At 40.1% G+C, this 26,093-nt stretch overlaps 2 protein-coding genes across 3 annotated transcripts in view; one reads left to right on the top strand and one right to left on the bottom strand.

Moving 5' to 3' along the window:
* The window catches only part of SUMO1 (small ubiquitin like modifier 1), a 28,536-nt gene extending 14,111 nt beyond the window's left edge, over positions 1-14,425 (bottom strand). For both annotated transcript variants that reach the window (XM_058708953.1, XM_058708963.1), the window contains exon 1: positions 14,268-14,425. In XM_058708953.1, coding sequence (XP_058564936.1) covers positions 14,268-14,279 — 12 coding nt within the window. In that variant the 5' untranslated portion in view covers positions 14,280-14,425. The remainder of the gene's footprint in view (positions 1-14,267) is intronic.
* LOC131500166 (large ribosomal subunit protein eL21-like) lies at positions 4,927-5,460 on the top strand. Its single transcript, XM_058708942.1, has one exon. The coding sequence runs from the start codon at positions 4,942-4,944 to the stop codon at positions 5,422-5,424; it is 483 nt and encodes a 160-aa protein (XP_058564925.1). The 5' UTR covers positions 4,927-4,941; the 3' UTR covers positions 5,425-5,460.
* Positions 14,426-26,093: the final 11,668 nt, after the last annotated feature.

The following is a 26,093-nucleotide window of genomic DNA, read 5'->3' as shown; positions in this document are numbered from 1 at the left end:
GTAATTACTTACTTATGAATACCCATTACTTTCACTGAGTACAAAATCTGTACTTGAGAATAAAAACAGCATTTATTTTCTCCGCCACACCAATTAAGCAAAAAACCTAAGTCAATTACTGTTTCAAATACCAGTGTTCCAGAAGTCAAAATAGAGGTCTCTTATTTGACAATAAATTTCATATAATAATAAAAAAAAGATTAAAAAATTTGACAATAAATTTCATATAATAATAAAAAAAGATAAAAAAAATAGAGGTCTCTTATTGTGATATCTATAGTGATATGTCTAAGACCCCACCATGCATAGGAATCACCTGAGGGACTTTTTAAACAACTGCTGGGCCCCACTCCCAGCTTTTTATTCAGTAGGTGAGGGATAGGGCTGTAACTACATTTCTAACAAGTTACCACTTGGTGCTAATTCTGCTGGGCAGAGGACAACCTACCCTACAGTCCATCAACCAAACATTCTGAACCCAAGATTCTCTTTTCAGAGCCTATCAGAGAAGTTAACTACTCCAATTGCAAAACTATACTAAAAAACATAAATTAATCATATTAGTATAAGCAAGGTCTATTTAGAAAGGAAAATCAAACAGCATATTGGTCTAATGTACTCTAGGATCAAAACAAATCAATTTTATATCATCTATTATTTTAGACTATCTGAAGCAGTCTATCCAATTTTAAAACATTAGGCTTGGCTGAAAAAGCTTAGGGTAGTAAGTGGAATAAGAAAAAAGTATAGAGTAGGTAGGAAAAAGGAAGAGGAGACAAAATTTGAAGAGAGAAAAGAGGGTTATAAAATAATTTCTAATTAAGGGATATTGAAAAGAAAATGAAGTTAACAGAATAAACTAGTTAAAACAATTTCATCATGAAGTATCTAAGAAAAGCCATTTTACTAAAGGAGGTAGCTTGGAAAATTTCACTAAATAGTACATTAAAAGTAGCTTTCCTGGGGCACCTGGGTGGCTCAGTCGGTTAAGTGTCCGACTTCGGCTCAGGTCATGATCTCACGGTTTGTGAGTTCGAGCCCCGCATCAGGCTCTTTGCTGACACCTTGGAGCCTGGAGCCTGCTTCGAATTCTGGTACCTCCCTCTCTCTCTGCCCCTCCCCTGCTCATACTCTGTCTGTCTCTCAAAAATAAATGTTTAAAAAAATTTTTTTTCTAAACAAAAAAAAAAAGTAGCTTTCCTGTTTACCTTAGTTTGGCCACCAAATCAGCCACTTATTTACACATATGCTCTTCTGTTAAATATATAACAAGTTCTGTTAATCCACACTTGATAAGAATATAACCAACCATATTATATTGTACAAGTAAAATAACAGGGCCATATTACCTGTGTACCTCATGCCAGAAACTTAAAACTAAAACTCTTCAACATTCAAAATTTAACAGAACATTTTAAACTAGAAGTAGCTTTTAACTTTAAGATACAGGCTAGAGTCCAAGGAAATGCTTAGACAACAGAATTGACTTCGTTAGTGTAAGTCCTTGCCTGTTTTTCATTCTGCAGTGCTTTCAACATTTGCTGACTACTGCATATTATGGCAACAGACAAAATGAACCTTCTTTAGTGAGACAGTCTTTCACCTGAAAACTAGAAGACTGTCTTCAAATACAGTCACATCACCACATTTCTATGAATTTATATTCATAGTTAACAGCTGCTTCTTCTTTAAGTATCTAGAGAGGGTTAGGACAGCTTATTCCACACAGTGAAGAGCAATGAAGTGGAGTTCTCTTTAACTGGGAGGAAAAGGGGTGTTAGGAAGCGTTGTTTGAATTAATACGAAGGAGCATCGCCACCCCCAGCAGCAATCCATCAGTACAATGGGAGTGATTTTGCTCCAGTTTTCTTAGCTAAGATGGCTACAGAGGCTACTCAAGGAAAGACAAGAGTTCTTTCCCCTCCTCCAATCCCTCCTCCACATTGTTTTTCTCAACTACAGCTTCTCTAATTGGATAACTACTCCTATCAAAAAGCATTAATAGCTCGCAGTTCTTTAAGGCCTAGAACCAAACTCCACACCACCAAATTCAGTTTCCATTACCAAACTCAATTCTCATTTTTCTACCACTTTCTTTACAAACCTGAGGATATGGTTAAATTGGACTATTTGCTGTTTCCTGAAAAGTCTATCAGCATTCTTCCACCTTCAACCCCTGTTTCCACTACCTAGAATATACCTCCTCCCCTCAACTTTTCCTGAAATCACCTCAAAGAAATCCATCCCACATGTCATTTGAAGTCCAGTATTAAAAAACTCTGGGGGTGCCTGGGTGGCTCAGTTGGTTAAGCGTCCAACTTCGGCTCAGGTCATGATCTCATGGTTTGTGAGTTCAAGCCCCGCAATGGGCTCTGTGCTGACAGCTCGGAGCCTGGAGCCTGGAGCCTGCTTTGTCTCCCTCTCTCTCTGCTTCTCCCCTGCTCGTGCTCTCTCAAAAACAAATAAATACATTTTTAAAAACTCTAACAGGGCGCCTCGGTGGCTCAGTAGGTTGATCATCTGACTCTTGATTTCGGCTCAGGTCACGATCCCAGGGTCATGGGATCGAGCTCTGTGTCAGGCTCTGCACTGAGTAGGGAGCCTACTGGAAGTTCTCTCTTCCCCCAGCTCCCAATCTCTCTCTAAAATAAAAAATAAATAAAACAAAATTCTTCCAGGAGATTAAAAAAGCAAAACAAAACAAAAACTCTTCCAGGAGCCACAGCACCCCCCTAACCTTCCAACTAGGATTAATATTTTCCTTTATGTTCCTATCTGGAATTTATTCTTACCTTTCATGGCATTTATTTTCACTTTTAAAATACTCCTTTCTCTAAACACCTGGGTGTCTCAGTTGGTTAAGTGTCCAATTTCAGCTCAGGTCATGATCTCACAGTTCGTGAGTTCAAGCCCTGCGTCAGGCTCTGTGCTGACAGCTTGGAGCCTGGAGTCTGCTTCAGATTCTGTGTCTCCCTCTCTCTGCCCCTCCTGTGTTCACGCTCTGTCTCTCTCTCAAAAATAAACAAACATTTAAAAAAATTAAAAATAAAACTCTCCCTTCTTTTTTTTTTTTTTTAAATTTTTTTTTTTTCAACGTTTTTTATTTATTTTTGGGACAGAGAGAGACAAAGCATGAACGGGGCAGGGGCAGAGAGAGAGGGAGACACAGAATCGGAAACAGGCTCCAGGCTCCGAGCCATCAGCCCAGAGCCTGACGCGGGGCTCGAACTCACGGACCGCGAGATCGTGACCTGGCTTAAGTCGGACACTTAACCGACTGTGCCACCCAGGCGCCCCTAAAATACTCCCTTCTTGACTATCTTCTCTAGTTGTTGTCCTCATCTTTTTCTTTAAACTTCTTACAAGAGTAGTCAGCATTAACTGTCTCCACTTTCACCCTTAAACTCACAAAATCTGGTTTATATTTCACCATTCCACTTGATAATGCTCTCATCAAGGTTACTAGTTCAACTCCCTATTGCTGAATTTATTGGACAATTTCAAATCTCATTCTTAACAGTAACAGAATAGACACTTAATGATTTCTTCCCTGAAAACTCTCAACCTTTGGCCTCCAAGATTCCATTCTCTCCTTATCTTGGCTATTTCCTTAAATGCTGGGAGTCTCCTCTGGATTCCAGGTCCTCAATCTTCTCCCTTCTCTCTTGGGTGACCCATGATTCCAACTACCTCTCAGATCCTAATGACTCACAGTCATCCTCTCCAACCTGACTTTTCTGAGTTTTTCATTCATTTATCCAAATGCTTGAGTATCTCCACTTTAGATGTCCCATGGGTACCCAAATGTAAGTACCTAAAACTGAATGCATTATTTCCAACTCCTCTGTAAATTTTAACTCCTCTTCCTGAAAACCAGATTAAAAAAACAAAACAAAACAAAACAAATTTCCTCCTGGACTCTCAATTACAAAAAACGGTTACCATACACTCAACTGTCCAAAACAGAAACTCAGGTGTCATCTTTAGCTAGACTTCCTCTCTTAAATCTCACACTTAATCATCCATCCTTCTGACAATGTTATTATCCCTTAGTGGCTCTCAAGTTTATTCTTCTCTCCATTCCACTGCCTTATTTCAGGTACTCATTGTTGTTCCTTAATATTACTGCAACAGATCTCCCCAGTCTTGCTCCCTTCAATTCTCCAACTACTACCAGAGCCACCTCTCTAAAATGCAATACGATCTGCCCATAATCTTCAGGCAGAATCTTAAATTCAAACTTCTTAGCTGACATACACTGGTACTTCATGTACTGGTCCCAGCTAGCAATCCAGCCTTAATCTCCTATCTCTCTTGCTAATAATATCCTTTGCTCCAGCCATATTGATCTACAATCCCTTACACATATCACCTCTACCTTATCTTCATCATATCTATACCTGTTAATCACCTCTGCTTAGAAGCCCTTTCTTACCCTATTTTCCTTTCACTCAGGCATCACTTCCTACAAACTGATTTCTCTAATCACCCTCTTAAACATCCCCATGCTTACTTTTATCTATTATAACCACATGTTGGCCTATTTGTATCTTCTACCAGATTGAGTTCCTCACTGGCTTACTTTATTTCTGATCATGCACAGTGGCTGGTTCTTTGAAGATATCCAATATTCTTGTTAAATAAGTTAATGTTTTCTGTGACAGTTTTGTATGTCTTGACTTCCCTACAAGTTTACAAGGAGAGGACCCAAGTTTTTTCATCTTTATAATTTCTGTAATGCCAGGCAAATACTAGGCTATTTAATGCTGTTGAATCAAAGAGACAACATTATTTTCTGTATCACCCCACAAAATCTTACTAAATCCTTTCAGTTTTTTATAGTCACAGTTGGAAATACAAGATAATTCACTTCAACTGCATAAGAACATGTGAACAGCCTTCCTTTCGGCCAGAACCGCCATCTTCCAGTAATTCACCAAAATGACCAACACAAAGGGAAAGAGGAGAGGTACTCGCTATATGTTCTCTAGGCCTTTTAGAAAACATGGAGTTGTTCCTTTGGCAACATACATGCAAATCTACAAGAAAGGTGTTATTGTGGACATCAAGGGAATGGGCACTGTTCAAAAAGGAATGCCCCACAAATGTTACCATAGCAAAACCGGAAGAGTCTACAATGTTACCCAGCATGCTGTTGGCATTGTTGTAAACAAACAAGTTAAGGGCAAGATTCTTGCTAAGAGAATTAATGTACGTATCGAGCACATTAAGCACTCAAAGAGCCGAGACAGCTTCCTGAAGCGTGTGAAGGAAAATGATCAGAAAAACAAGGAAGCCAAGGAGAAAGGTACTTGGGTTCAACTGAAGCGCCAGCCTGCCCCACGCAGAGAAGCACACTTTGTGAGAACCAATGGAAAGGAACCTGAGCTATTGGAACCCATTCCCTATGAATTCATGGCGTGATAAATGTAAAAAAAATAGAAGACATCAAGACTGTAAAAAAAAAAAAAAAAAAAAAAAAAAAAGAACACGTGAACAATCAGGATATGAAATTTCCAAAAATAAGTTACCACTTTCCCTAGTCACTACATTTTGGTGATCTCTTCCCAACTCTGAAGCACTATGGCAATATCATCTATACCACTTGTTTAATAGCCTCATGCTTGCTTAATGCAGTCATCCAGCTTTTCACGTACTATCTTTTTTTCTTTTGACAAACTAGTCTGAAAAATGAGAAGATCTTGGCCAAAAAAGGCCAATGATCATTTCCAGTGATCTCAGTGTCTTTTGTATGTCTTCTTTCCTTCTCTCCCCTGTGAAAAAGCAGCCAATACAGAATGGTATGGCACACTAGCTACAAAACAGTGAAAGCATTCAGCACTGGCTCTGGGACACTAGGTCATCAGAGAAAAGAGACTCCCAGAGAGGGCTGGTTGATTCGGCTGGAAAGGATACACAGCCCTAGAACAGAAGAAACAGGTAAATGGAAAGAAAAGTAAATATACGTACAAGATCAAAGAAAGGAACCAAAAACCTCTAAATTTTCAGGTTTGTGTCATCCAGAGCCTGAATCATGGTAACTGGAATGATAAAGGAATTTACCACGTTACAGGCACTATCAACTTTTCTTTCCAAGCCATAGAGGGAATAGCTTGTAAATAGAAGATGGTTGGATTTGGAAAGAGAATTAGGCTGGAAAGAATGAAAAACACAACAAATGTACAAAATCCATTTACAAACATACAAAATTCATGAGAATTTTACTGTGCCATTTCAAAGTCGAAAGAACAAGAACTCTGCTTAGGGGCACTGGCAATCTGTATGTTTACAATTTAATCACATGAAAGGACATCACACTTAACTACCTCCCATCTGTCAATGACCCTTCCAGCTACACAAGAGTTGTTCATTCTTCTGAAAGGAGGTGGGGAGATTCTGGGGAAACCCCAAAACAAAGAATATATTTACTCTTATTTGAGGACATTAACAAATCTGCTCATTTTTTAAGGTGTGATAACTATTATCACATATCAGATACATACTGAAATATTTATGATGAAATTATACACCTGGGATTGTCTTCAAACTATGAGGGAGTAGATTAGAGCAATGTAATGTAGATGAAATAAAATAGGCCAGGAGATGGGTATATGGATATAATCACATACATATTAAAGTTTTCCATAAAACCTTTCACAGAAAATGCAATCACTCAAAGTATCAAAAAATCTGTTAACCACAGGTCTGACTAGAATTCTTTTTTTTTTTTTAATTTTTTTTTTTTAACGTTTATTTACTTTTTGAGACAGAGAGAGACAGAGGATGAACGGGGGAGGGTCAGAGAGAGAGAGGGAGACACAGAATCTGAAACAGGCTCCAGGCTCTGAGCTGTCAGCACAGAGCCCGACGCGGGGCTCGAGCTCACGAGCCGTGAGATCATGACCTGAGCCGAAGTCGGACGCTTAACCGACTGAGCCACCCAGGCGCCCCCTGACTAGAATTCTTCAGTTTATTTCATTTTATTTCCTAATGAAAAAAATTCAGCATAGCTCAAGTTGGAAATTCTCTTACACCCATTATTAAAAGATATAAAACCCAAAATACAATAACATCAGCCCCCTCCTATTTCAATGGATTTACCACAATTCTAAAAACACAAAATAAACATACATTTTCAGATTCATGCTGTGTGTTCAAACTTAAGACACAGTACTGGAAATCTGGAATGGAACCAACCAGACCTAGCTCCATAACCTCAACATTTAAGTCAAGCTGTCCGGACACTGGATCTTCTGCAAATTTACATTCAACTCTAGAATGGTGGTTAAACACTAGATGTGCAACTTACCAAGAACTAAAAATTGTAATTGAAAATCACATTGGTTGTGCAAACCACTCTTTGAGCCTAGACTATGGACCTACACAAAGCTTGGAACAAACTGGCTTGACTGTATACAAAAGTACCAGCAAACACATTTAGAGGTTGGCAGACATTGTTAATTACCTATCCAATATCCCTTTTCTCCATTTTCCTTACAAAGGGAAGCCTAGGTATACCCAGCCAAAAAGCATATTTCTCAGCTTCTATTACGGCCACGTGACACAGTGCCAGCCAATGAGATAAAAAACACTGACAGATTTGTTGTTGGCGCATACTTTTTCCCTTTGCTCCATCTCTTTCTCCTACCTGGAACAAATACACAAAGTAACTTCTCTGTGCCCACAGGAGACAGGCATGAGGGTGAAAACATCTGTTATGGATGGGGGAGAAAAGAGTATGAAGGCATTGTGGAGCTGCCTTACCAGCCCTGAACTACTTAGGTCTAGACTTCCTTTTTTTTTTTTTTTTTTTTTTTTGAGAGACAGAATGTGTGAGTGGGGGAGAGGTAAGGGGCAGAGGGAAAGAGAGGATCCTAAACAGGCTCCACACTCAGCACAGAGCCCAACGTGGGGCTCAATCCCACGACCCTGAAATCGTGACCTGAGCTGAAAACAAGAGTCACTTAACCAACTGAGCCACCCAGGCTCCCCCAGACTTCTCATTTCATGAGAAAAATAAACACATACTTGTTTAACCTACTATATAACACGTTTTCTGTTACTCGGCCCAAAAGAAATCCAAACTGACATAGGAGGTACTGTAAATAGGTATCATTTGTCTTATGTTAAAAACAGAACCTAGGGTACCTGAATGGCTCAGCTGGTTAAGCAACTGACTTTGGCTCAGGTCATGATCCCACGGTTCATGAGTTCGAGCCCCCACATCGGGCTTTCCGCTGTCAGTGCAGAGCCCACTTCAGGTCCTCTGTCACCCTCTCTCTCTGCCCCTCCCCTGCTTGTGCGAACGCGTTCTTTCTCTCTCAAAATTTAAATAAACATTAAAAGAAAAAAAAACAGAACCTAGAAAACTACCTCCTTGTGCATCAAAAGCAGGGTGGAGAACTGTGGTACAGTCACACAATGGAATATAATTAGCAATGCAATTTAAGAACACAATAATAGGGACGAATCTAACAATGCTGAGCAAAAGACAGTCGAATACAGAAGTATATACCATATGACTCCGTTTACATAACATTATAATGTCTAAAAACAAGCAAAACTAATCTAATTAGTAGTCAGGGCAGAGGATCTTAATCTGAGTACTGGCTGCATGAATGTGGTCAGTTTGTCAAAATTCAGCAAGCTATGCATTTATGTGCACTTTTTGATACATATATCAATCTTTGGTAAAATCTTGAAAAATAACTGTGCCTAGATATTGAAAACAGACAGAGTCCAGCAAACAGAACTCCACTTTTCCTACAGATTCTCACTAGCTCAGTAAACGCAACTGACCAAAAGAATGATCAAAATAAAAAAGTATAATAAATATAACACATCTTTAAATAACCTAAGTTATGTTGCAGGAATATCCACAATTTAAACTGTAAAAGTAAGGGGCACTTGGATGGCTTAGTCAGAAGAGCATTCAACTCTTGACCTTGGGGTCATGAGTTCGAGCCCCACATTGGGTATAGGCATTACTTAAAATAGACTTTTTTAAAATGTTTTAACTGTAAAAGTAAGGTGCTCAATAGTAGATGTGAGAATGTACCCATGACTTTTTAAAGATTTTTTTTAAATGTTTATTTTTTTGAGAGAGAGACAGAGCATGAGCAGGGGAGGGCAGAGAGAGAGGGAGACACAGAAGCCAAAGAAGGCTCCAGGCTCTGAGCTGTTAACACTGAGTCCAATGCAGGGCTCAAACTCACCAAATGCAAGATCATGACCTGATCCGAAGCCGGACGCTTAACTGACTGAGCTACCCAGTAGCCCCATACTCATGACTTTTTTAAAGAAGCAGAATATCAAAAATTATCTACTTGCCAAAAACCACAATTTCAGAAAATTCTAAAATGGGATACTAAACCTATCTTAGAGAAAATTATCCACAATAATTCTAATGTTCTGGAAGAAACAAATGATTAGATCTTAGAAATAAAGTTTCCAGGTCTATTGTTAGTAGAAGTAAAGATCAAGAAGTAATGTAAAATCACCATGAAAAGAAAACTACTCCATGACAACCAACTCTTCCTCAATAACAAAACATCATGGAGGCTAAAAGAAGAGGAGGAAGATACCAGTTGCTTCAAGTTTCTGAGGCAACCCTCCAATTCTAGGGCTTAGAATGGTGCCTAGAACATTCAATAAATAACTTGTTTAAATGAATGAATCTGACCAGTCATTCCTTCAAAAAAACTAAGTATCCAGTCACTGTGCTGGGCACTTCAAGAAAAAAGGATGAATAAAAAAGCCTGATTCCTGACCCTCAAAAGCATTCTAATGGAGAAGAACACTTAAGTAAATAATTTTAACACTATATATAAAAACTATAGTCGAGGGGCACCTGGGTGGCTCAGTCACTTAGGCGTCCAACTCTTGATTTTGGTTCAGGTCATGATCTCATGCATGGTTCATGGGATCAAGCCCCACATTGGGTTCTGCACTCAACACAGTGCCTGCCTGGGATTCTCTTTTTCCCTCTCCCTCTGTCCTTCTCCCACTTGTGCTCACTCTCTCTCTCTGAAATGAACATTTTTTTTAAAAAAGCTATAACAGAGACATTCTCAGCTTTGCTGGCAGTATCACAGTCAATGAGGTTTATCTGGGATGCAATTATTGCTAATATAAAAGACATTCTAAATGCTAAGGGGGCTAAAAGGTATGAAGACCTATTTGACAATGGCTTTATAGTTTTGAATTTGAACTACTCATCTACCTTCACGAGTACTACAACCATTACAATCATACTCTGTTTTCAGAATACTATTAAATATTGTTTAGGTAACATCAACAACAGGAAGATACAAAGAATATTGCAGGGAATAATGCAATCCTGACAGAAGAAATACAATTAATGTCGCAGATTAAAGATACCTATGAATTCTTTGTTACTCTTCCCATTGAGAAATGAAGTGTAAATGCCTTTCCCTTGTTGACTACAGCTAATATTGTACTGCATATTTGAAAATTGCTAAGAGATTTAATTCTCATCACAAGAAAAAAAAATTGTAACTGTGTGGTGATGGATGTTAATTAGACTTATGATCATGATTTCACATTACATACATCAAATATCAAATCATTATGTTGTATACCTGAAACTAACATATTACAGGTCTGCCTGACCAACAGACTACAGAAGTGACTTCCAAGGCTAGGTCCTAGGAAGCTTGAGGTTTCCAGCCAGGGTTCTCTGGGAACATTCACACTCTTATGAGCCCTGAGCTGCCATAGCTCAATATTCTGGGGTTCCTATGCTGAGCAAAACACATGGTGAAACCACTAAGAGAGGCCTTGTGACTTTATGAAGAGCCCATCCATTCCAGCGCCCAACCATGTAATCCCAGTTGAGGCCCTACACAACAAGGAGCAATGGTTAAGTCCAGCCCACAGGGCTGCCCAAATTGCAGATATATGAGCAAAATAGAAAACTTATTTTAAGCCTCTAAGTTTTGAGGTAGTTTGTAAGGTACCAACAGATAACCAGAACTACATAATGCTTCCAAATCCTTGACTAAAAGGAAAATAAAAGAAAATCATTCAGTTTCTCTCTGAGGTGGGGGTGGGGAGAGTGAACGTGCTTACTTACAATAGTTAGCATTTGAAGTAAATCAGTCATCTAATTATTACAAATTAATAGACCTGAATTAAAGAGCTGAAGTCCATGCTGCCTTTGATGATTTGGGCATGGCGGGAACACTATAAACTTGAATAAAGGGAAGAAAAAAGGGAAAATATTTGTACAAATTACCCACACCAATTTTGATAGCAAGCTTCTGGTTCTATGTAAGTGCTTAGATTTGCTTGAGATCAGGCAAAGGAGAGCACCCAATGAGATCTACTATCGGTTAAAGGATTGTCTTTATCCTTTTTGAGAGATCATGTACCTCTGATGAAAGCTATAAGCCTTTTCTCCCTAAAAAAATACACACATACCAAGGCACCTGGGAGGCTCAGTCGGTTAGCCATCCAACTCTTGATTTCAGCTCAGGTCATGATCTCATGGTTTGTGAGTTCAAGCCCCACGTAGAGCTCTGTGCTAAGTGTGGAGTCTGCTTGGGATTCTCTCTCTCCCTCTCTTTCTGTCCCTCCCCCGCTTGTGCTCGCACACTTGCTCTCAAAATAAATTAAAAGAAAAATACACATGTAAAAATAACAAAATGCCCCATACAATTTCAATGATTTTCAGCCTTTAGGGCCCATGAACTTTAGGTTTAGAACCTCTTGTAGACGATTATTCAGCAATGGTTCACAAATCCACTAGATAATGCTGGCAATTGTTAAAATTACAGGAAAGGTATTTTACTCAAATTCACAAAATAATTTTTCACTCATCAACAGAAAACCCAGCAATTCAAGTCTTGTGTGATTTTAACGTCCACCTGTATTTTAACCTAAAATTGTTACTCAGCTGCAATGTCTTAGCGCCAGATAACAAATTTCTGAGACGTGCCTCAGAAAATGCATCCTCCTTAAAGAACCTGGTTTAAGTTAAGATTGTCTCTTGGGGACAGTGGGTCAGTCTCGTGCTGCTGATATTGCACAGTAATAACTTGAGATTCTTATTCTTGCTCATAAGCCTCTTAAGGGTAAGAGTTCAGCTTCATACCTCTTTAAATCCTTAGCACCCAACACTGAAACTGTACTGGGTCTTGATTATTAATAATGATGCTAGTTAAACAGAATGGAGGAACAGTTCTCAAACTTTTTGGTCTCAGGACTCTTATACTCTTAAAAAGTTATTTGGAACTCCATAAAGCTTTTGTTAGGTTAGTTATATTTATTCGGGTTTACAGTTAGACATTGAAACTGAGAAATGTTTTAATTATCCGTTTAAAAAGCCCCACTATATATTAACAAATAATATATTTTTATTGAAAATAAAATGAGAAGAACAGCAGTTTTTTCTAGTGAGAAGAACAGCACTATTTTGCATTTTTGCAAATCTCTTTAACGTCTGGCTTAACAGCAGCTAGATTTTCACATCTGCTTCTACATTTCAATCTGTTGTGATATCACAGGCCACGTTAGTGTTTAAAAAACGCCACTGAAAACACAGGAAAGGATCAGAGTGAAAAAGACAAATAATGTCCTAGTATTATCATGAATAGTTTTGGCCTCAAAGACCTTCTAAAACAGAATCTAAAGAACTTCTGGCCACCTGTTAGTGTACTAGGTCCTTTATTTCTTCTTTCATGTCTCTCTCAATGACTGGAATTCAATGACTGGAGCAATAAATTCTGTAATTTAGTTTATAATTCTTTCTGTACATTGCTCTTTCATCAGACTATAGTAAATTTCAACATGCTTCCTAGCATCAAAATAAAAGGCTGATGAAACTAAGCATTTACACCTGTTCTTTCCTCCCTGGTAACCAAGTAAACAACTATCCAGGGAGATACTTATAATGCCACTTATAATTCCCATACCAACTTGGGAATTAATCTAGATTGTTAAGAGCCATCCAAAATTAATCTAGATTATGATTAAGCTTTAAAAATACCAACGTACATTTTGCACAATAGTACAAATCCACAAAAGCCTCACTTGCTTTCACAAACTGGTACAAAACTGAACCGGGTTAAAAGCCAGGGAAACAAGTGTGTTAAATTTAAAAGTGCAAGTACATTATGGAGTTGAATGAAAAATAACTTTTCTAGATAAATATCATTAAACAAGCGAAAGATCCAAAGAGACTTTAAAAAGTCACAGTCATCTGAGCAAACAAAACGAAGTCCAGACACAAACGTTATGAATTAAAAACTAGCCATAAACATGGTTAACTGAAAAAGGATGAGGAAGAAAAACTTACCAAGCAAAACTGAACACTCCTGATCGAGTGCAAATCCCAAGTAAATTTTTTATATTAACACTGAGATGGAGCACTTTGCCATAATAGGCAGCTTTCTGTGAATGTTATGCAACTGCTCTACATTGAGTTTTCCTATCCTTTCCTTCAAAAGTATCAGTCAGCTTCAGGTTAATGCCCAGATGAAATGTTGCCCTAGCAGTTTCTTTCTACTTTGTTTCTTGGTTATTCTGAGTGCTCTCTTACAACTGGAGAGTTTCTGAACCAATCCCGAGTAAGAAATGGGAAAGTACAAGAAAAGAGGCGACAGCTCTGCACCAACACACTGCAAAAGACTCAGCAGAGCAGCGGCGGCCCTACCCAAGCTGCAATCCGAACAGAAAGCAGAGCTTTTTAGGTTCCCAGCAACACCAGACGTCTCCCGCCCCCACGTCCCCACTCCTGGACAACCTAAACACCGAGAACCAAAAAGTGGAGTCCACCCGCTTTTCAGGGCCACAGAGCCTCCCGGGCTGGGATGGTCTCCCGTTACATAACTGGGGCCTAGGGCCCTGCTTCTACAGTCAGTCCCCAGGACAGGGAGACAGACATGTTCCCCAGGGACCCTCTCAGGGAAGCTGAAGCTGGGCTCTGCACCTGGTCGACCCCGGAAAAAGAAGGGGGAACGACTCGAGGGAGGCCGCGATCACAGACGCTGGGGCGGGGGGGGGAGGGGGGTAATGAGAAGGCCGGGAGAGGAGCAAGGGCGGCTCCCGGAGGCCCGCTGCAGGCCCCAGCGACTCCAACACTAGTCCACTCTCCTCCCTCTCCGGCCGAGTCCCCACCGGCCGCCCCCTCCCCCCATTCCGCGCTCCCCTCCCCCGCGCCTCCATCCCCGGCCCCAGCCGAGAGGCAGGCGCACCAGCCGAGTAAGGACTCGGCCACTGCTATCAGACCGCTCCCAGTCCGGTACCTGGTCAGACATGGTGACGGTGGCTTCACCCAGGGTCTCCGCACAGCAGCGGCCTCGGGTAGGCAGAACCTCGCTCCGGGGTTTACAAATCCGTCTCTTTTCCCCACAGCACAACACCGCGGCTGGAGGGACTTCCGCTACGCGTCGCGTCACTTCCGCTACGCGTTGGGAGGAGGGATCGGGAAAAGAGGAAAGGCGAGGCGGGAAAACGGGTGGGGGAAGCTGCCGGGAGGCGGGAGGCGAGAGAGCTGCTTTATTGGTGGTAGCGCGAGTGAATTAACACCAGTCTCCCCAGCTCTACTGACGACCCTTCGCCTCCGTCCGGAGCCTGGACTCCAGGGGAGAAGTTCCCGGTCCCCAGTCTCACTATTTGGAACCGTACTGACAGCCCGCACTCCCACCCCTCCGACACCTTGCACGTTTTGGAAAGCTGAGCCAAGATATTTCTATTGTCCCTTCCTGGCTTTGGTCGTCAACTTCCCTAAATAAATTCTATTGAATACCAGTACTTCTTACCTTAGAGATAACTTGTGGTTAATCAGCCACCTGGCCTGACACATGACCTTGATTTTTCAAAAAGCAAAACAAAACAAAACGATCCCATTGGACACAATCTTGATGGCTACTGATGAAAGAGATTCTTGGGAAAGTTCTAAACTGGTAGGGAGGAGGAGGTAATTCCAACTCTAGAATTGGTTGCTCTGAGCTAAAAAATGATTCTTACATAATTTCATCTTTATTTTTTTTTAATTTTTTTTTTTTTACATTTATTTATTTTTGAGACAGAGAGGGACAGAGCATGAACGGGGGAGGGTCAGAGAGAGAGGGAGACACAGAATCTGAAACAGGCTCCAGGCTCTGAGCTGTCAACACAGAGCCTGATGCGGGGCTTGAACTCACGGACCCTGAGATCATGACCTGAGCCGAAGTCGGTCGCCCAACTGACTGAGCCACCCAGGCGCCCCATAATTTCATCTTTAAAATACAGTGGCCCTACTGGCATAGGGTAGAAGATAAGGATCTAGGTAAATGAAATAAAATTGAGAATCTGGAATTAAATCAAACCCTCATACATTGATTAATTTTTGACAAGAATACCAAGACAATATAATGGTAAAAGAAGTCTTTCAACAAATGTTACTGGGACAACTGGATATCCACATGGAAAAGAGTGAATTTGGATCACTACCTCACAACATACGAAAAATTAAATGGATCAGAGGCCTATATGTAAGAGCCAAAACTTAAAACTCTTAGGAGAAAACAGGCATAAATCTTCTAGACCTTTGATTAGGCAATGGATTCTTAGATATGACACCAAAAATGGAAGCAACCAAACAAAAATAAATAAAACTTCATCAAAATTAAAAACTGTCTTTCGTGTTGAAAAAATCTGAAGAATGAATAAAATATTTGCAAATAATATATCTGATAAGGACCTCATATTCAGAATACATAAAGAACTATTACAATTCAATCATAAAAAGATAAATAATATAATTTTTTTTAATGTTTATTTTTGACAGAGAGTGTGAGCAGGGGAGGGGCAAAGAGAGAGGGAGACAGAGAGACCCAAGCAAGCTCTGAACTGTCAGTGAAGGGCCCAATGTAGGGCTCAAACTCATGACCATGAGATCATGACCTGAGCTGAAATCAAGAGTCAGATGCTTAACCACCCGGGCACCCCAATAATACAATGAAACAATTTTTAAATGGACAAAAGATCTGACTAGACATTGTTCCTAATGAGATATGCAAATGGAGAAATGGACATGGAAAGATATTCAACATCATTAACCATCAGAGAAATGCATATTAAAACTGCAGTGAAGTACCATTTCGTGCCCACTAGAATGTCTATAATCAAAAAGACAGATGATGATAAGTATTAACAAAGATATGGAGAAATTGGAACATATACACCATGTGGAAATATAAAATGCTTTGGAAAATATTCTGGCAATTCCTCAAATTGTTAAAGTTATCATGGCCTATCAATTCTATTAGATATATACCCAAGAGAATTGACATGTCCATACAAAAAAACAGTTACACAAATATTGACAGCAACATCATTCATAATAGCAAAAAAGTGGAAATAATCCAAATGCCAACAGCTAACTAATGGGTAAACAAAAACGGTATACATTTAAAATGGAATACTACTAGGTCATGAAAATGAACTACTCATACAATGTGGAGGACCCTTGAAAACATGCTAAGTGAAGGGAAAAAGCCACAAAGAATGATTCTTTTTTTTTTAACTTATTTTGACAGAGAGAGAGATAAAGAGTGAGCAGGGGAGGGGCAGAGAGAGAGGACAGAGAATGAACTTTTTGTTCTCTATTACATAAAAAATCCATTGCTCTATCTTACACTTTGTATAGATATTTTACTCATGCATAATTTTGTAACATCATGGATTGCTCATTTAAAAAACATTGATTCAATGAATCATATAGATTTCCTAAATGTTGACACATTTCATTATGAAATATTTTAAAATCATATTCACTATTGTCACAGATTCATCAAAAAACACCTTCAATAATACTATTTTTAGACTCATCAGAAAAAACTTGTATTCATCACTGTCAAATTCACAATTATGAATACTAGTTTTCCAAAATGCTAATTTTTTTAAGTTTATTTATTTGTTTGTTTGTTTGTTTGTTTGTTTGTTTTGAGAGAGAGAGTGCATGCGTGTGTGCTGCACACAAGTTGGGGAGGGGCAGAAAGAAAGCGAGACAGAATCCCAAGCAGGCTCTGGGCTGATAGTGCGTAGTCTGATGCAGGGCTTGATCCCATGAATCATGCGACCATGACCTGAGCCAAAATCAAGAGCCAGACACTTAACCAACTGAGCCACCCAGGTGTCCCTCAAAATGCTAATTTTTATGTAAAAGCTCAACTTCTGTCATTGACAACAAATATTGGCAGTAGTTTTCTTTGCTAGGCTCTTTTGTTCATTTTTTGAGAAAATAGCTGCTCTAAGTCTGAATAATGATTGTTGACCTGCCATATTCTGTCACTTAAAAACAGTGTTCCCTTTTTTAAAGTGGCTAAATCAGCTTATACCTCAATCTTTTGTGTGCTTTTCCTAGAGATAGCCATCTTATGGAGAAGAAATGGCTGTACTTCTTCATATAGAATATTTAAAAATGTTATTTGAGCATTGAAATTTAACAAAATTAATGTTTCTGTCTTACTGCTGCTAGGAGAAACTGCCACAAACGTCATGGCTTAAAACAATACAGTTTATTTTCTTACAGTTCTGAGAGTCAAAAGTCAAGGTGTTGCAGGGCATGTTCCTTCTGGAGCATCTAGGGAAGAATTCCTTTTCTTACCTATTTTAGCTTCTGGATGCCACCTTCATTTTTTGGTTTGTGGTCCCTTTCTTCATCTCCATGCATGCTAGCCCCCCTTACTCACCCTCCCAACCCCTTCCTCCTCACCTCTCCCTCTTCTTCTCCTCAGCTTCTGTCTGTGATCACACCTGCTTCTCTGACTCTGACCCTTCTGTCTCCCTCCTGTAAGAACTCTTGTCATTCCATTGAACTATCTAGATAATCCAGGATAACCACCTCATCTCAAGATTCTTTTTTTTTTTTAACGTTTATTTATTTTTGAGACAGAGAGAGACAGAGCATGAATGGGGGAGGGTCAGAGAGAGAGGGAGACACAGAATCTGAAACAGGCTCCAGGCTCTGAGTGGTCAGCACAGAGCCCGACGCGGGGCTCGAACTCATGGACCGTGAGATCATGACCTGAGCCAAAGTCAGACGCTCAACTGACTGAGCCACCCAGGCGCCCCTCATCTCAAGATTCTTAATCACACCTGCAAAATCCTTTTTGCCATGTAAGGTAACATATTCACAGATTTCAGGGATCAAGAAGTGGACATCTTTAGGGGGCCATTGTTCAGCCTACCACAATTAATTTTTTACTCTTTCTTTTTTTTTTAAATTTTTTTTTCAACGTTTTTTATTTATTTTTGGGACAGAGAGAGACATAGCATGAACGGGGGAGGGGCAGAGAGAGAGGGAGACACAGAACCGGAAACAGGCTCCAGGCTCCGAGCCATCAGCCCAGAGCCTGACGCGGGGCTCGAACTCACGGACCGCGAGATCGTGACCTGGCTGAAGTCGACGCTTAACCGACTGCGCCACCCAGGCGCCCCAATTTTTTACTCTTTCAAGAACATTCTTAGGTGAAACTAGGTTTTTGTTTTCAAGTGCATCACAGTGAGGAATACAATGAATGCTAGTATAGTTGGCATCACCGTCTTGATTCATGCTAAAAGGCCAGCAGTTTTACAAACTACTGCTTTTGCACTCTCAGTGCTAATGTCCACACAGTGAAAAAAGCAAATAATGTCCAAATATTATTACAAAAATAGTTTTGAACTTGAAGACCCCCTTAAAAGGTCTCAGGTCCTCCAGTATTCCACAGACTATATATTTTTTTAATTTTTTTAACATTTATTTATTTTTGAGACAGAGAGAGACAGAGCATGAACAGGGGAGGGTCAGAGAGAGGGAGACACAGAATCTGAAACAGGCTCCAGGCTCTGAGCTGTCAGCACAGAGCCCGACGCGGGGCTCGAACTCACAGACCACGAGATCATGACCTGAGCCGAAGTCGGCTGCTTAACCGACTGAGCCACCCAGGCGCCCCCCACAGACCATATTTTAAACTAGAGGAAGTAAAATGAGATCTTTTTCCTGGCTGAGACAAGTGGGAAGAGGGAAAGAGGCAAGCATGACAAGTTCTGTATGATAGGACCACAGTTTGGGAGGTAGGAGCTAGAAAGAAAACTCCAGAAAGGAAAGTAAGGGACCGTTCACTGAAAATCTAGTAAATCATATTAGGAAATGTGGTCTTAATCCTGAAAGGCCTGAGGTTGGAAGTGGAGGGAGGAGGAGTAAGGGGGGGCATAATGTGTTTTTAACCAGGGGAAGAAATTATACCAGATTCCAGTGGGGAAAAGCAAGACAACCGAGGGAAATAAGGTAGAAAGCTGCAGCAGTAATCCAAAAGAAAAAAGAGAATTACAGGGAATTAGAACAATGGTGGTAGAAATGGAAATGAAGATGATACAATCATCAGGTTTGGATATTTATTAGATTCTAACTTGGGTAACCTGATATGGTGATATCATTTAAAGATTTGATAGAGGGGCGCCTGGGTGGCTCAGTTGGTTAAGCATGCGACTTCGGCTCAGGTCACGATCTTGCAGTCCGTGAGTTCGAGCCCCGCGTCGGGCTCTGGGCTGATGGTTCAGAGCCTGGAGCCTGCTTCCGATTCTGTGTCTCCCTCTCTCTCTGCCCCTCCCCCGTTCATGCTCTGTCTCTCTCTGTCCCAAAAATAAAAAATAAAAAAAAAAAGATTTGATAGAAAACCTTGGAGAAGAAGAGCAGATTTGCAAAGAAAAAAAAAAAAAGATAAGTTTTAGATGTAAGTGTGCAGTACCAGACTTATTCAAGGCAAGATGTCCAAGAGGCAATTGATATGATCTGGAGCACTGAGAGAAGTCTGGGTTGAACATAAGAGCTTTGGAAATCAGGGGCATATAAATGTTGTTGATGTTAATTATTAACACTTACTGAGTGGCAGATGTTCTTCCAAGTACTACACATTTATTATTTCACTTAATCCTATAAAGTAATAAAACTATCCTCATTTTATAGATGAGAAAACAGAGACAAGAGAGACTGAATTCACCCAAGTGATGGAGTCAGTATTTGAGCACAGGAGATCTTGGATCCAGTTCCTTCAGTGATATATAACAGGTAAAGAGGGCAGGAGAAATGCTCCTTGCAGGATACCCATCAAAATCACCTGTGAGGGTTTTCAAATTTAAGTAAACCTCTGAAATTTAGATGAATGTCCTCAAGAGTTTATTCCTCTTTTTTTCCCTCCTCACTCCTCGCCTCCAGAATCACAGCCACAGTGAACCACAGTTATTGCCAGAAGTGTCTTACATTCCTTAGGTGTGTTATGTCAATAAGAGAGTGGTCTGAATTTAGAATCTCAGAAGTGGAGAAAGTCTTGGTGACAACAAGGACTAGGGTGTGGACTTGGAAGTACATGGCTCAAGTGCCCTAAGAAATAAAGAGACAGAGGAATAGAACACTAGTGTGTTGGTAGGTTATCACATAGAAATTCAATTCACTCAGAAAGAAAGAGAGAGAGAGAGAGAGAGAGAGAGAGAGAGAGAGAGAGAGAGAAAGAAAGAAAGAAAGAAAGAAAGAAAGAAAGAAAGAAAGAAAGAAAGAAAGAAAGAAAGAAAGAAAGAAAGAAAGAAAGAAAGAAAGAAATTGAAATCACTCTCGGTGACTACAGGGCCTGGAGTGTAAGGAAGCCAATGAACAAGTGAATAAGTTTGGTGATAGTAGTAAAGAGGAAGAACAATTGTTTGTTTGTTTGTTTGTTTGTTTTAAATGTTTATTTATTTTTGAGAGACAGAGAGCTCTTGAGCTGGGGAGGGACAGAGAGAGAGTGAGACAGAAAACCCAAGCAGCCTTGTGCTGTCAGTACAAAACGTGCCTGATGCAGGGCTTGAACCTATCAATTGTGAGATCATGACCTGAGCTGAAGTCAGATGCTCATCCAACTGAGCTACACAGGCACCCCAGAAGGACAAATTTTTAAACTAAATGGAAGAATGGTGTTCTCAAAGTAATATTGGAGGGACTAAGAAACACCAAGAACTTGGACCAATTTTCTATCATTTCTCAAACAAGATTCTTGGAGAAATTAAAATTAAACATTACCTGCACATCTGCTATGTACCTATGCCTTGGTATTAACAGCTCTTTATCTCTCCTCTCCTTCCCTTCCCCCACAAAGATTCACAACAGGTTTTTCCTGCACTAACATGGCACTATGGGTAAAACAAATTCCACAGTTGTATTAATTGATGAACAAACTAGCCAAGAATAAATTCCTGAGTTCAGGGATAAACAACCTCTTTGCTGTCTGAAAGAGTATTTATTTATTTATTTATTTATTGAATGGCCTCAGACGCTATTCAAAAGCAAAGTAACAAAAAGTGCAAACATTTCCCATCCCTCGGAAGATCATCCAAAAAACTTAAAAAAACTTCAACTACCACAATTTTAAAAATAATTTCCCTATTATAATATCAGTTCTCAAGAAGAGGCCTTTTAAATTAAACTTACAGGTGCAATTAACATATTGTCTTCTGGGGCACCTGGGTGGCACTCAGTTGGTTAGGTGCCTGGCTCTTGATTTCAGCTCAGGTTATGATCTCATGGTTCTTGGGATCAAGCCCCCAGTGGAACTCTCACGGATCCTTCTTGGGATTCTCACTCTCCCTCTCTCTCTCTCTGCCCCTCCCCCACTAGCATTCTCCCTCTCTGTCTCTCTCTCTCTCTCTCCCCCTCCCTGTCTGTCTCTCAAAAATAAATAAAGTTAAAAAAAAAAACATATTGTCTTCTATGAACAGAACTGTCCATATAATTAGACATTAGTGTAGCTTGCAACTCTGCACTCATATTTTCTCACGGGGGAAAGAAATCAGAAGATACAGAAGTTTAGAAGAAGGAGGAGGGGGGAGGGGGAAGGGAATGAGAATGAAAGGGGAAGGGAAAAAAGAAGGAAGAGGAGGAGGACAAGGTGAAGAAGAAGAAGAGGAGGAGGGGTGCCTAGGTGGCTTAAGTTAAGTGACTGACTCTTGATTTCAGCTAAGGTCATGATCTCAAGGTTGGTGAGATGGAGCCCAGCATCAAGCTCCATGCTGTCAGCACACTGTCAGCACAGAGCCAGATTGCGATTCTCTTTCTCCCTCTCTCTCTGCCCCTTCCCTGCTCTCACTCACACATGCTCTCTCTCGAAATAAATAAATAAACTTTAAAAAAGAAAAAGAAGAAGGGCACCTGGGTGGCTCAGTCGGTTAAGTATCTGACTTCGGCTCAGATCATGATTTTAAGGTCCATGAGTTCGAGCCCCACTCCCAGCTCTGACAGCTCAGAGCCTGGAGCCTGCTTGGGATTCTGTGTCTCCCTCTCTCTCTGCCCCTCCCCTGCTCTCTCTTTCTCTCAAAGTAAATAAACTTTAAAAAAGTAAATTTTAAATAATTTTAATATTAGTAATATATTCTGAAGCTATTATGTATCAAGTATAGAATAAAGCATATAAATATTGTAAGCCTCTAGAATAAATAGGATGCCCTCCATTTTATTCCTGATATTGCTTGTTTGTACCTTCTCTATTTTTTCCCAGTCTCATCAGGGGTGCATTAGTTTTATTAGTCATTTCCAAAAAAAAAAAAAAACCAGAAACAAAACAACTTTTGCTTTCATGATTCTCTATATTGTAAATTTATTGCTTTTTAAATTCTGCTTTTATGCCACTTTCTTCTGCTTTTTTTTTTTTGCATTTAATTTGGTCTTTTTCTAGCATTATCAGATTAATAGTGAGATCACTGATTTTTAACCTTTCTTTTTTTCTAATAAGTGTATGTATTTTTAAAGGTAAATATTTCAGGGAAGGAGCAAAAAATAAAGGTAAATATTTCACTCTAAACACAGCCTCAGCCTCATCCCATAAAATTTGACATATTGCATTAATATTTTCATTATTATTTAATTTAAAAATTCTACTGTTCACTGTAATTTCTCCTTTAACTCGTGGATTATTTAAAAAGTTTATTCCTTTGGGAATCCTGGGTGGCTCAGTCTGTTGAACAACCAACTCTTCAACTTTTTTTTTTTTTATTTATTTTTGGGACAGAGAGAGACAGATCATGAACGGGGGAGAGGCAGAGAGAGAGGGAGACACAGAATCGGAAACAGGCTCCAGGCTCCGAGCCATCAGGCCAGAGCCTGACGCGGGGCTCGAACTCACAGACCGCGAGATCGTGACCTGGCTGAAGTCGGACGCTTAACCGACTGCACCACCCAGGCGCCCCTGAACAACCAACTCTTGATTTCAGCTTGGATCATGATCCCAAGGTCATGGGATTGAGCCCCTCGTTGGGCTCTGTGCTCTTCTCAATTGGAAGTAGTTACCTTGAGGGAACTGAAAACTAGAAAGTACAGCAGGGAACTTGTTGATTTTCATAGCAAGCCTTGTAGAAACTATTTGACTCTAAAGTCTGAGGGGTGCCTGGGTGGCTCAGTGGTTGAGCATCTGACTTTGGCTCAGGTCATGATCTTGTGGTCCGTGAGTTCAAGCCCTGCATTGGGCTCTTTGCTGACAGCTCAGAGCCTGGAGCCTGCTTTGGATTCTGTGTCTCCCTCTTTCTCTGCACCTCCCCTATTTATGCTCTGTCTCTCTCTCTCTTAAAAATAAATAGGCATCTAAAAAATTTTTAAAAATAAAATCTGTGCATGTACAACTGGAAAATATTTAACATTAAAAATATATAATTGGAAATAAAAAAAGATTCTCTCTCTCCCTCTGCCCTCTCCCCCACTCACATGCATTCTCTCTCTAAATTAAAAATAAAAAATAAATAAAAGTTTATTACTTAATTTCAAAATGTATGATAATTTTCAACATGTCTTTTTATTATAAATGTCTCACTTAATTTCACAGTGGTCAGAAAACATACTTTATATGATTTCAGTCCTTAATGATTTGCTGAGAATAGCATATGGTCAATTCGGTAAGTGATGCACATGTACTTGGTGGGGGGGGGGGAATGTATATTCTTCAGTTGAACTCCATGTTTTATCTGTCTAGTCCAAAGCTCTGTTCAGCTTCTCCATCTCTCAGCCGCTGCTTTCTGCTCAGTTTCTTATCCTCTTAGCCATCACCTTTGGGTCAGCAAATTCCACAATGTGAAAAATGGCACCAAAGTAGGGCTTACATCTCTAGACTTCTCTCTGCCACTTTTTCCCTAAAAATCCTCATTGCTTTGGTAAGTCTCAGATGCTTTCAAATAAATGTTTTTTTTTTCTTTTTCTCCATCTTTTCTAGTAGGTCTCAACAGGTAAGTTAGTTCAAAGCAAGCTAGTCTCCCTCTGCCAGAAGTAGAAGTTCCCAAAAGACTTAGGTTCTTGAAAGAGGTACACTGCTTCAAAGAAACCATAATTCTAGATTGAAAAAGTCAGCAAATCTTGGGGCCCCAGCACTTTGTAAGCAGAAAGTAGGCTAGCAAAGCTGAGCAAAACATCCCTAAAAAAGTATGCTTTACAATGTCCACTATTCACATATGACCAAGGAGAGTAACAAAAAGAACCTTCCAGAAGGGCAGCAGCAAGAGACCTGGAGAAAAATGGACAAAGGAGTCCCTCCCAAAGACCAGCATTAGGCTAAACAAGACCACATTCCTTACCACAAGGATAAAACATCTTCGGACAAGTGACTACTCTGTGCCTTCCATTCTTCCCCTCTCTAAATGGGGACTTTATTATAGTTGGCATGTCAGTTGGCATGTCAGTATGTGGATGCAGATAACTTGCCTCTTTAGTTCACAGGTCTCTAGATCACAAGAGACCCACACCTGGACTAATGGGATGTTCTCACTGCTTCCCTGACTGCAGACTACTGCTTGATGCTGTGACTAGATGACACTGTTGGTTTGTCTCCCTAGGAGGATGCCGAGTGTATTTTACCTGCAAGAAGGAGAGTGAGCCAAGTATTTTATGACCAGAAGGGCAGACTCTGGTATATATGAGTGCTGCTTACCAAAGATATTCGACCCTCAACCTTCCAAGCACACAATAGGATTACCAGCTTCCCTGTGGTTGAATGAGGTCCTATGACTAGTATTGGCCAGTGAGTCGTGAATGGAAGTGACAAATATCATTTACAGGAGAACATGTAACGGAATATGTAATTTGACAGTGTGAAACAGCCCCAAAATCTGTCTTCCTCTAGTACACAGTTTAGCACCTTTAGAGATAGTGACTGCTAGCCTGACTGTTAGCCTAAGAGCCTGAGTGACCATGATGAATACAGCCCCTTCCTTTGCCAACACACAGTACACATGTAGTGTGAGAAAGAAATAAACCATTATTATTTTAATTCATTGACTTTTGGAACTTTTAACGTTTATTTATTTTTGAGACACAGAGACAGAGCACCAGCGGGGGAGGGGCAGAGAGAGAAGGAGACACAGACTCTGAAGCAGGCTCCGGGCTCTGAGCTGTCAGTGCAGAGCCTGACTTGGGGTTCAGACTCACAGACTGTGAGATCATGACCTGACCTGAAGTCAGATGCTTAACTGACTGAGTCACCCAGGCACCCCATGGAACTTCTGGTTACCACAGCATAATCTGTCCTATCCTGATTAACACACAGTTTTAAAAGTTCCTACTACATTTTGATTATAGACAATGATTGCCCCCTCACCCTACATTTATACAAAAAGTGCCACTCATATGCTTCTTTGCAAGAAAAAAAAAACTGTTTTAATAAATTAAAAGAGGAAATCAAAACCATAATGAAATACTACCTCATACCCTATAGACAGTTTTGTGGGTTTTTTTAATGGAAAATAGCAAGTGTTGTCAAGGATGCAGAGAAATTGAAACTCTCAAATGTAGCTGCTGGGGATATAAATGGTGCAGATGCTATGAAAACAGGTTGAGAGTTTCTCAAAAAGTTAAACATAGAATTATTTTTTCTTATTTTTTAAATTAAAAAACTTATTTATTTTTGAGGGGGAGCATGAGTGGGGGGGGGCAGAGAGGGAGACACAGAATATGAAGCAGGTGCCAGGGTCTGAGCTGTCAGTATACAGCCCAACTCGGGGCTTGAAACCATGAGCCATGAGATCATAACCTGAGCTAAAGTTGGACGCTCAACTGACTGAGCCACCCAGGCAGCCCAGTATAATCTTATTTTTCTGTA

The sequence above is a fragment of the Neofelis nebulosa genome, chromosome 2 (assembly GCF_028018385.1).
Source record: "Neofelis nebulosa isolate mNeoNeb1 chromosome 2, mNeoNeb1.pri, whole genome shotgun sequence".
In the NCBI taxonomy this organism is placed as follows: Eukaryota; Metazoa; Chordata; class Mammalia; order Carnivora; family Felidae; genus Neofelis; species Neofelis nebulosa.
This window is presented reverse-complemented; position numbering and strand designations above follow the sequence as displayed.

What these genes read in the sequence shown, in the direction of transcription:
- LOC131500166 (XM_058708942.1), top strand. Translation starts at nt 4,942, where the DNA reads ATGACCAACACAAAGGGAAAGAGGAGAGGTACTCGCTATATGTTCTCT.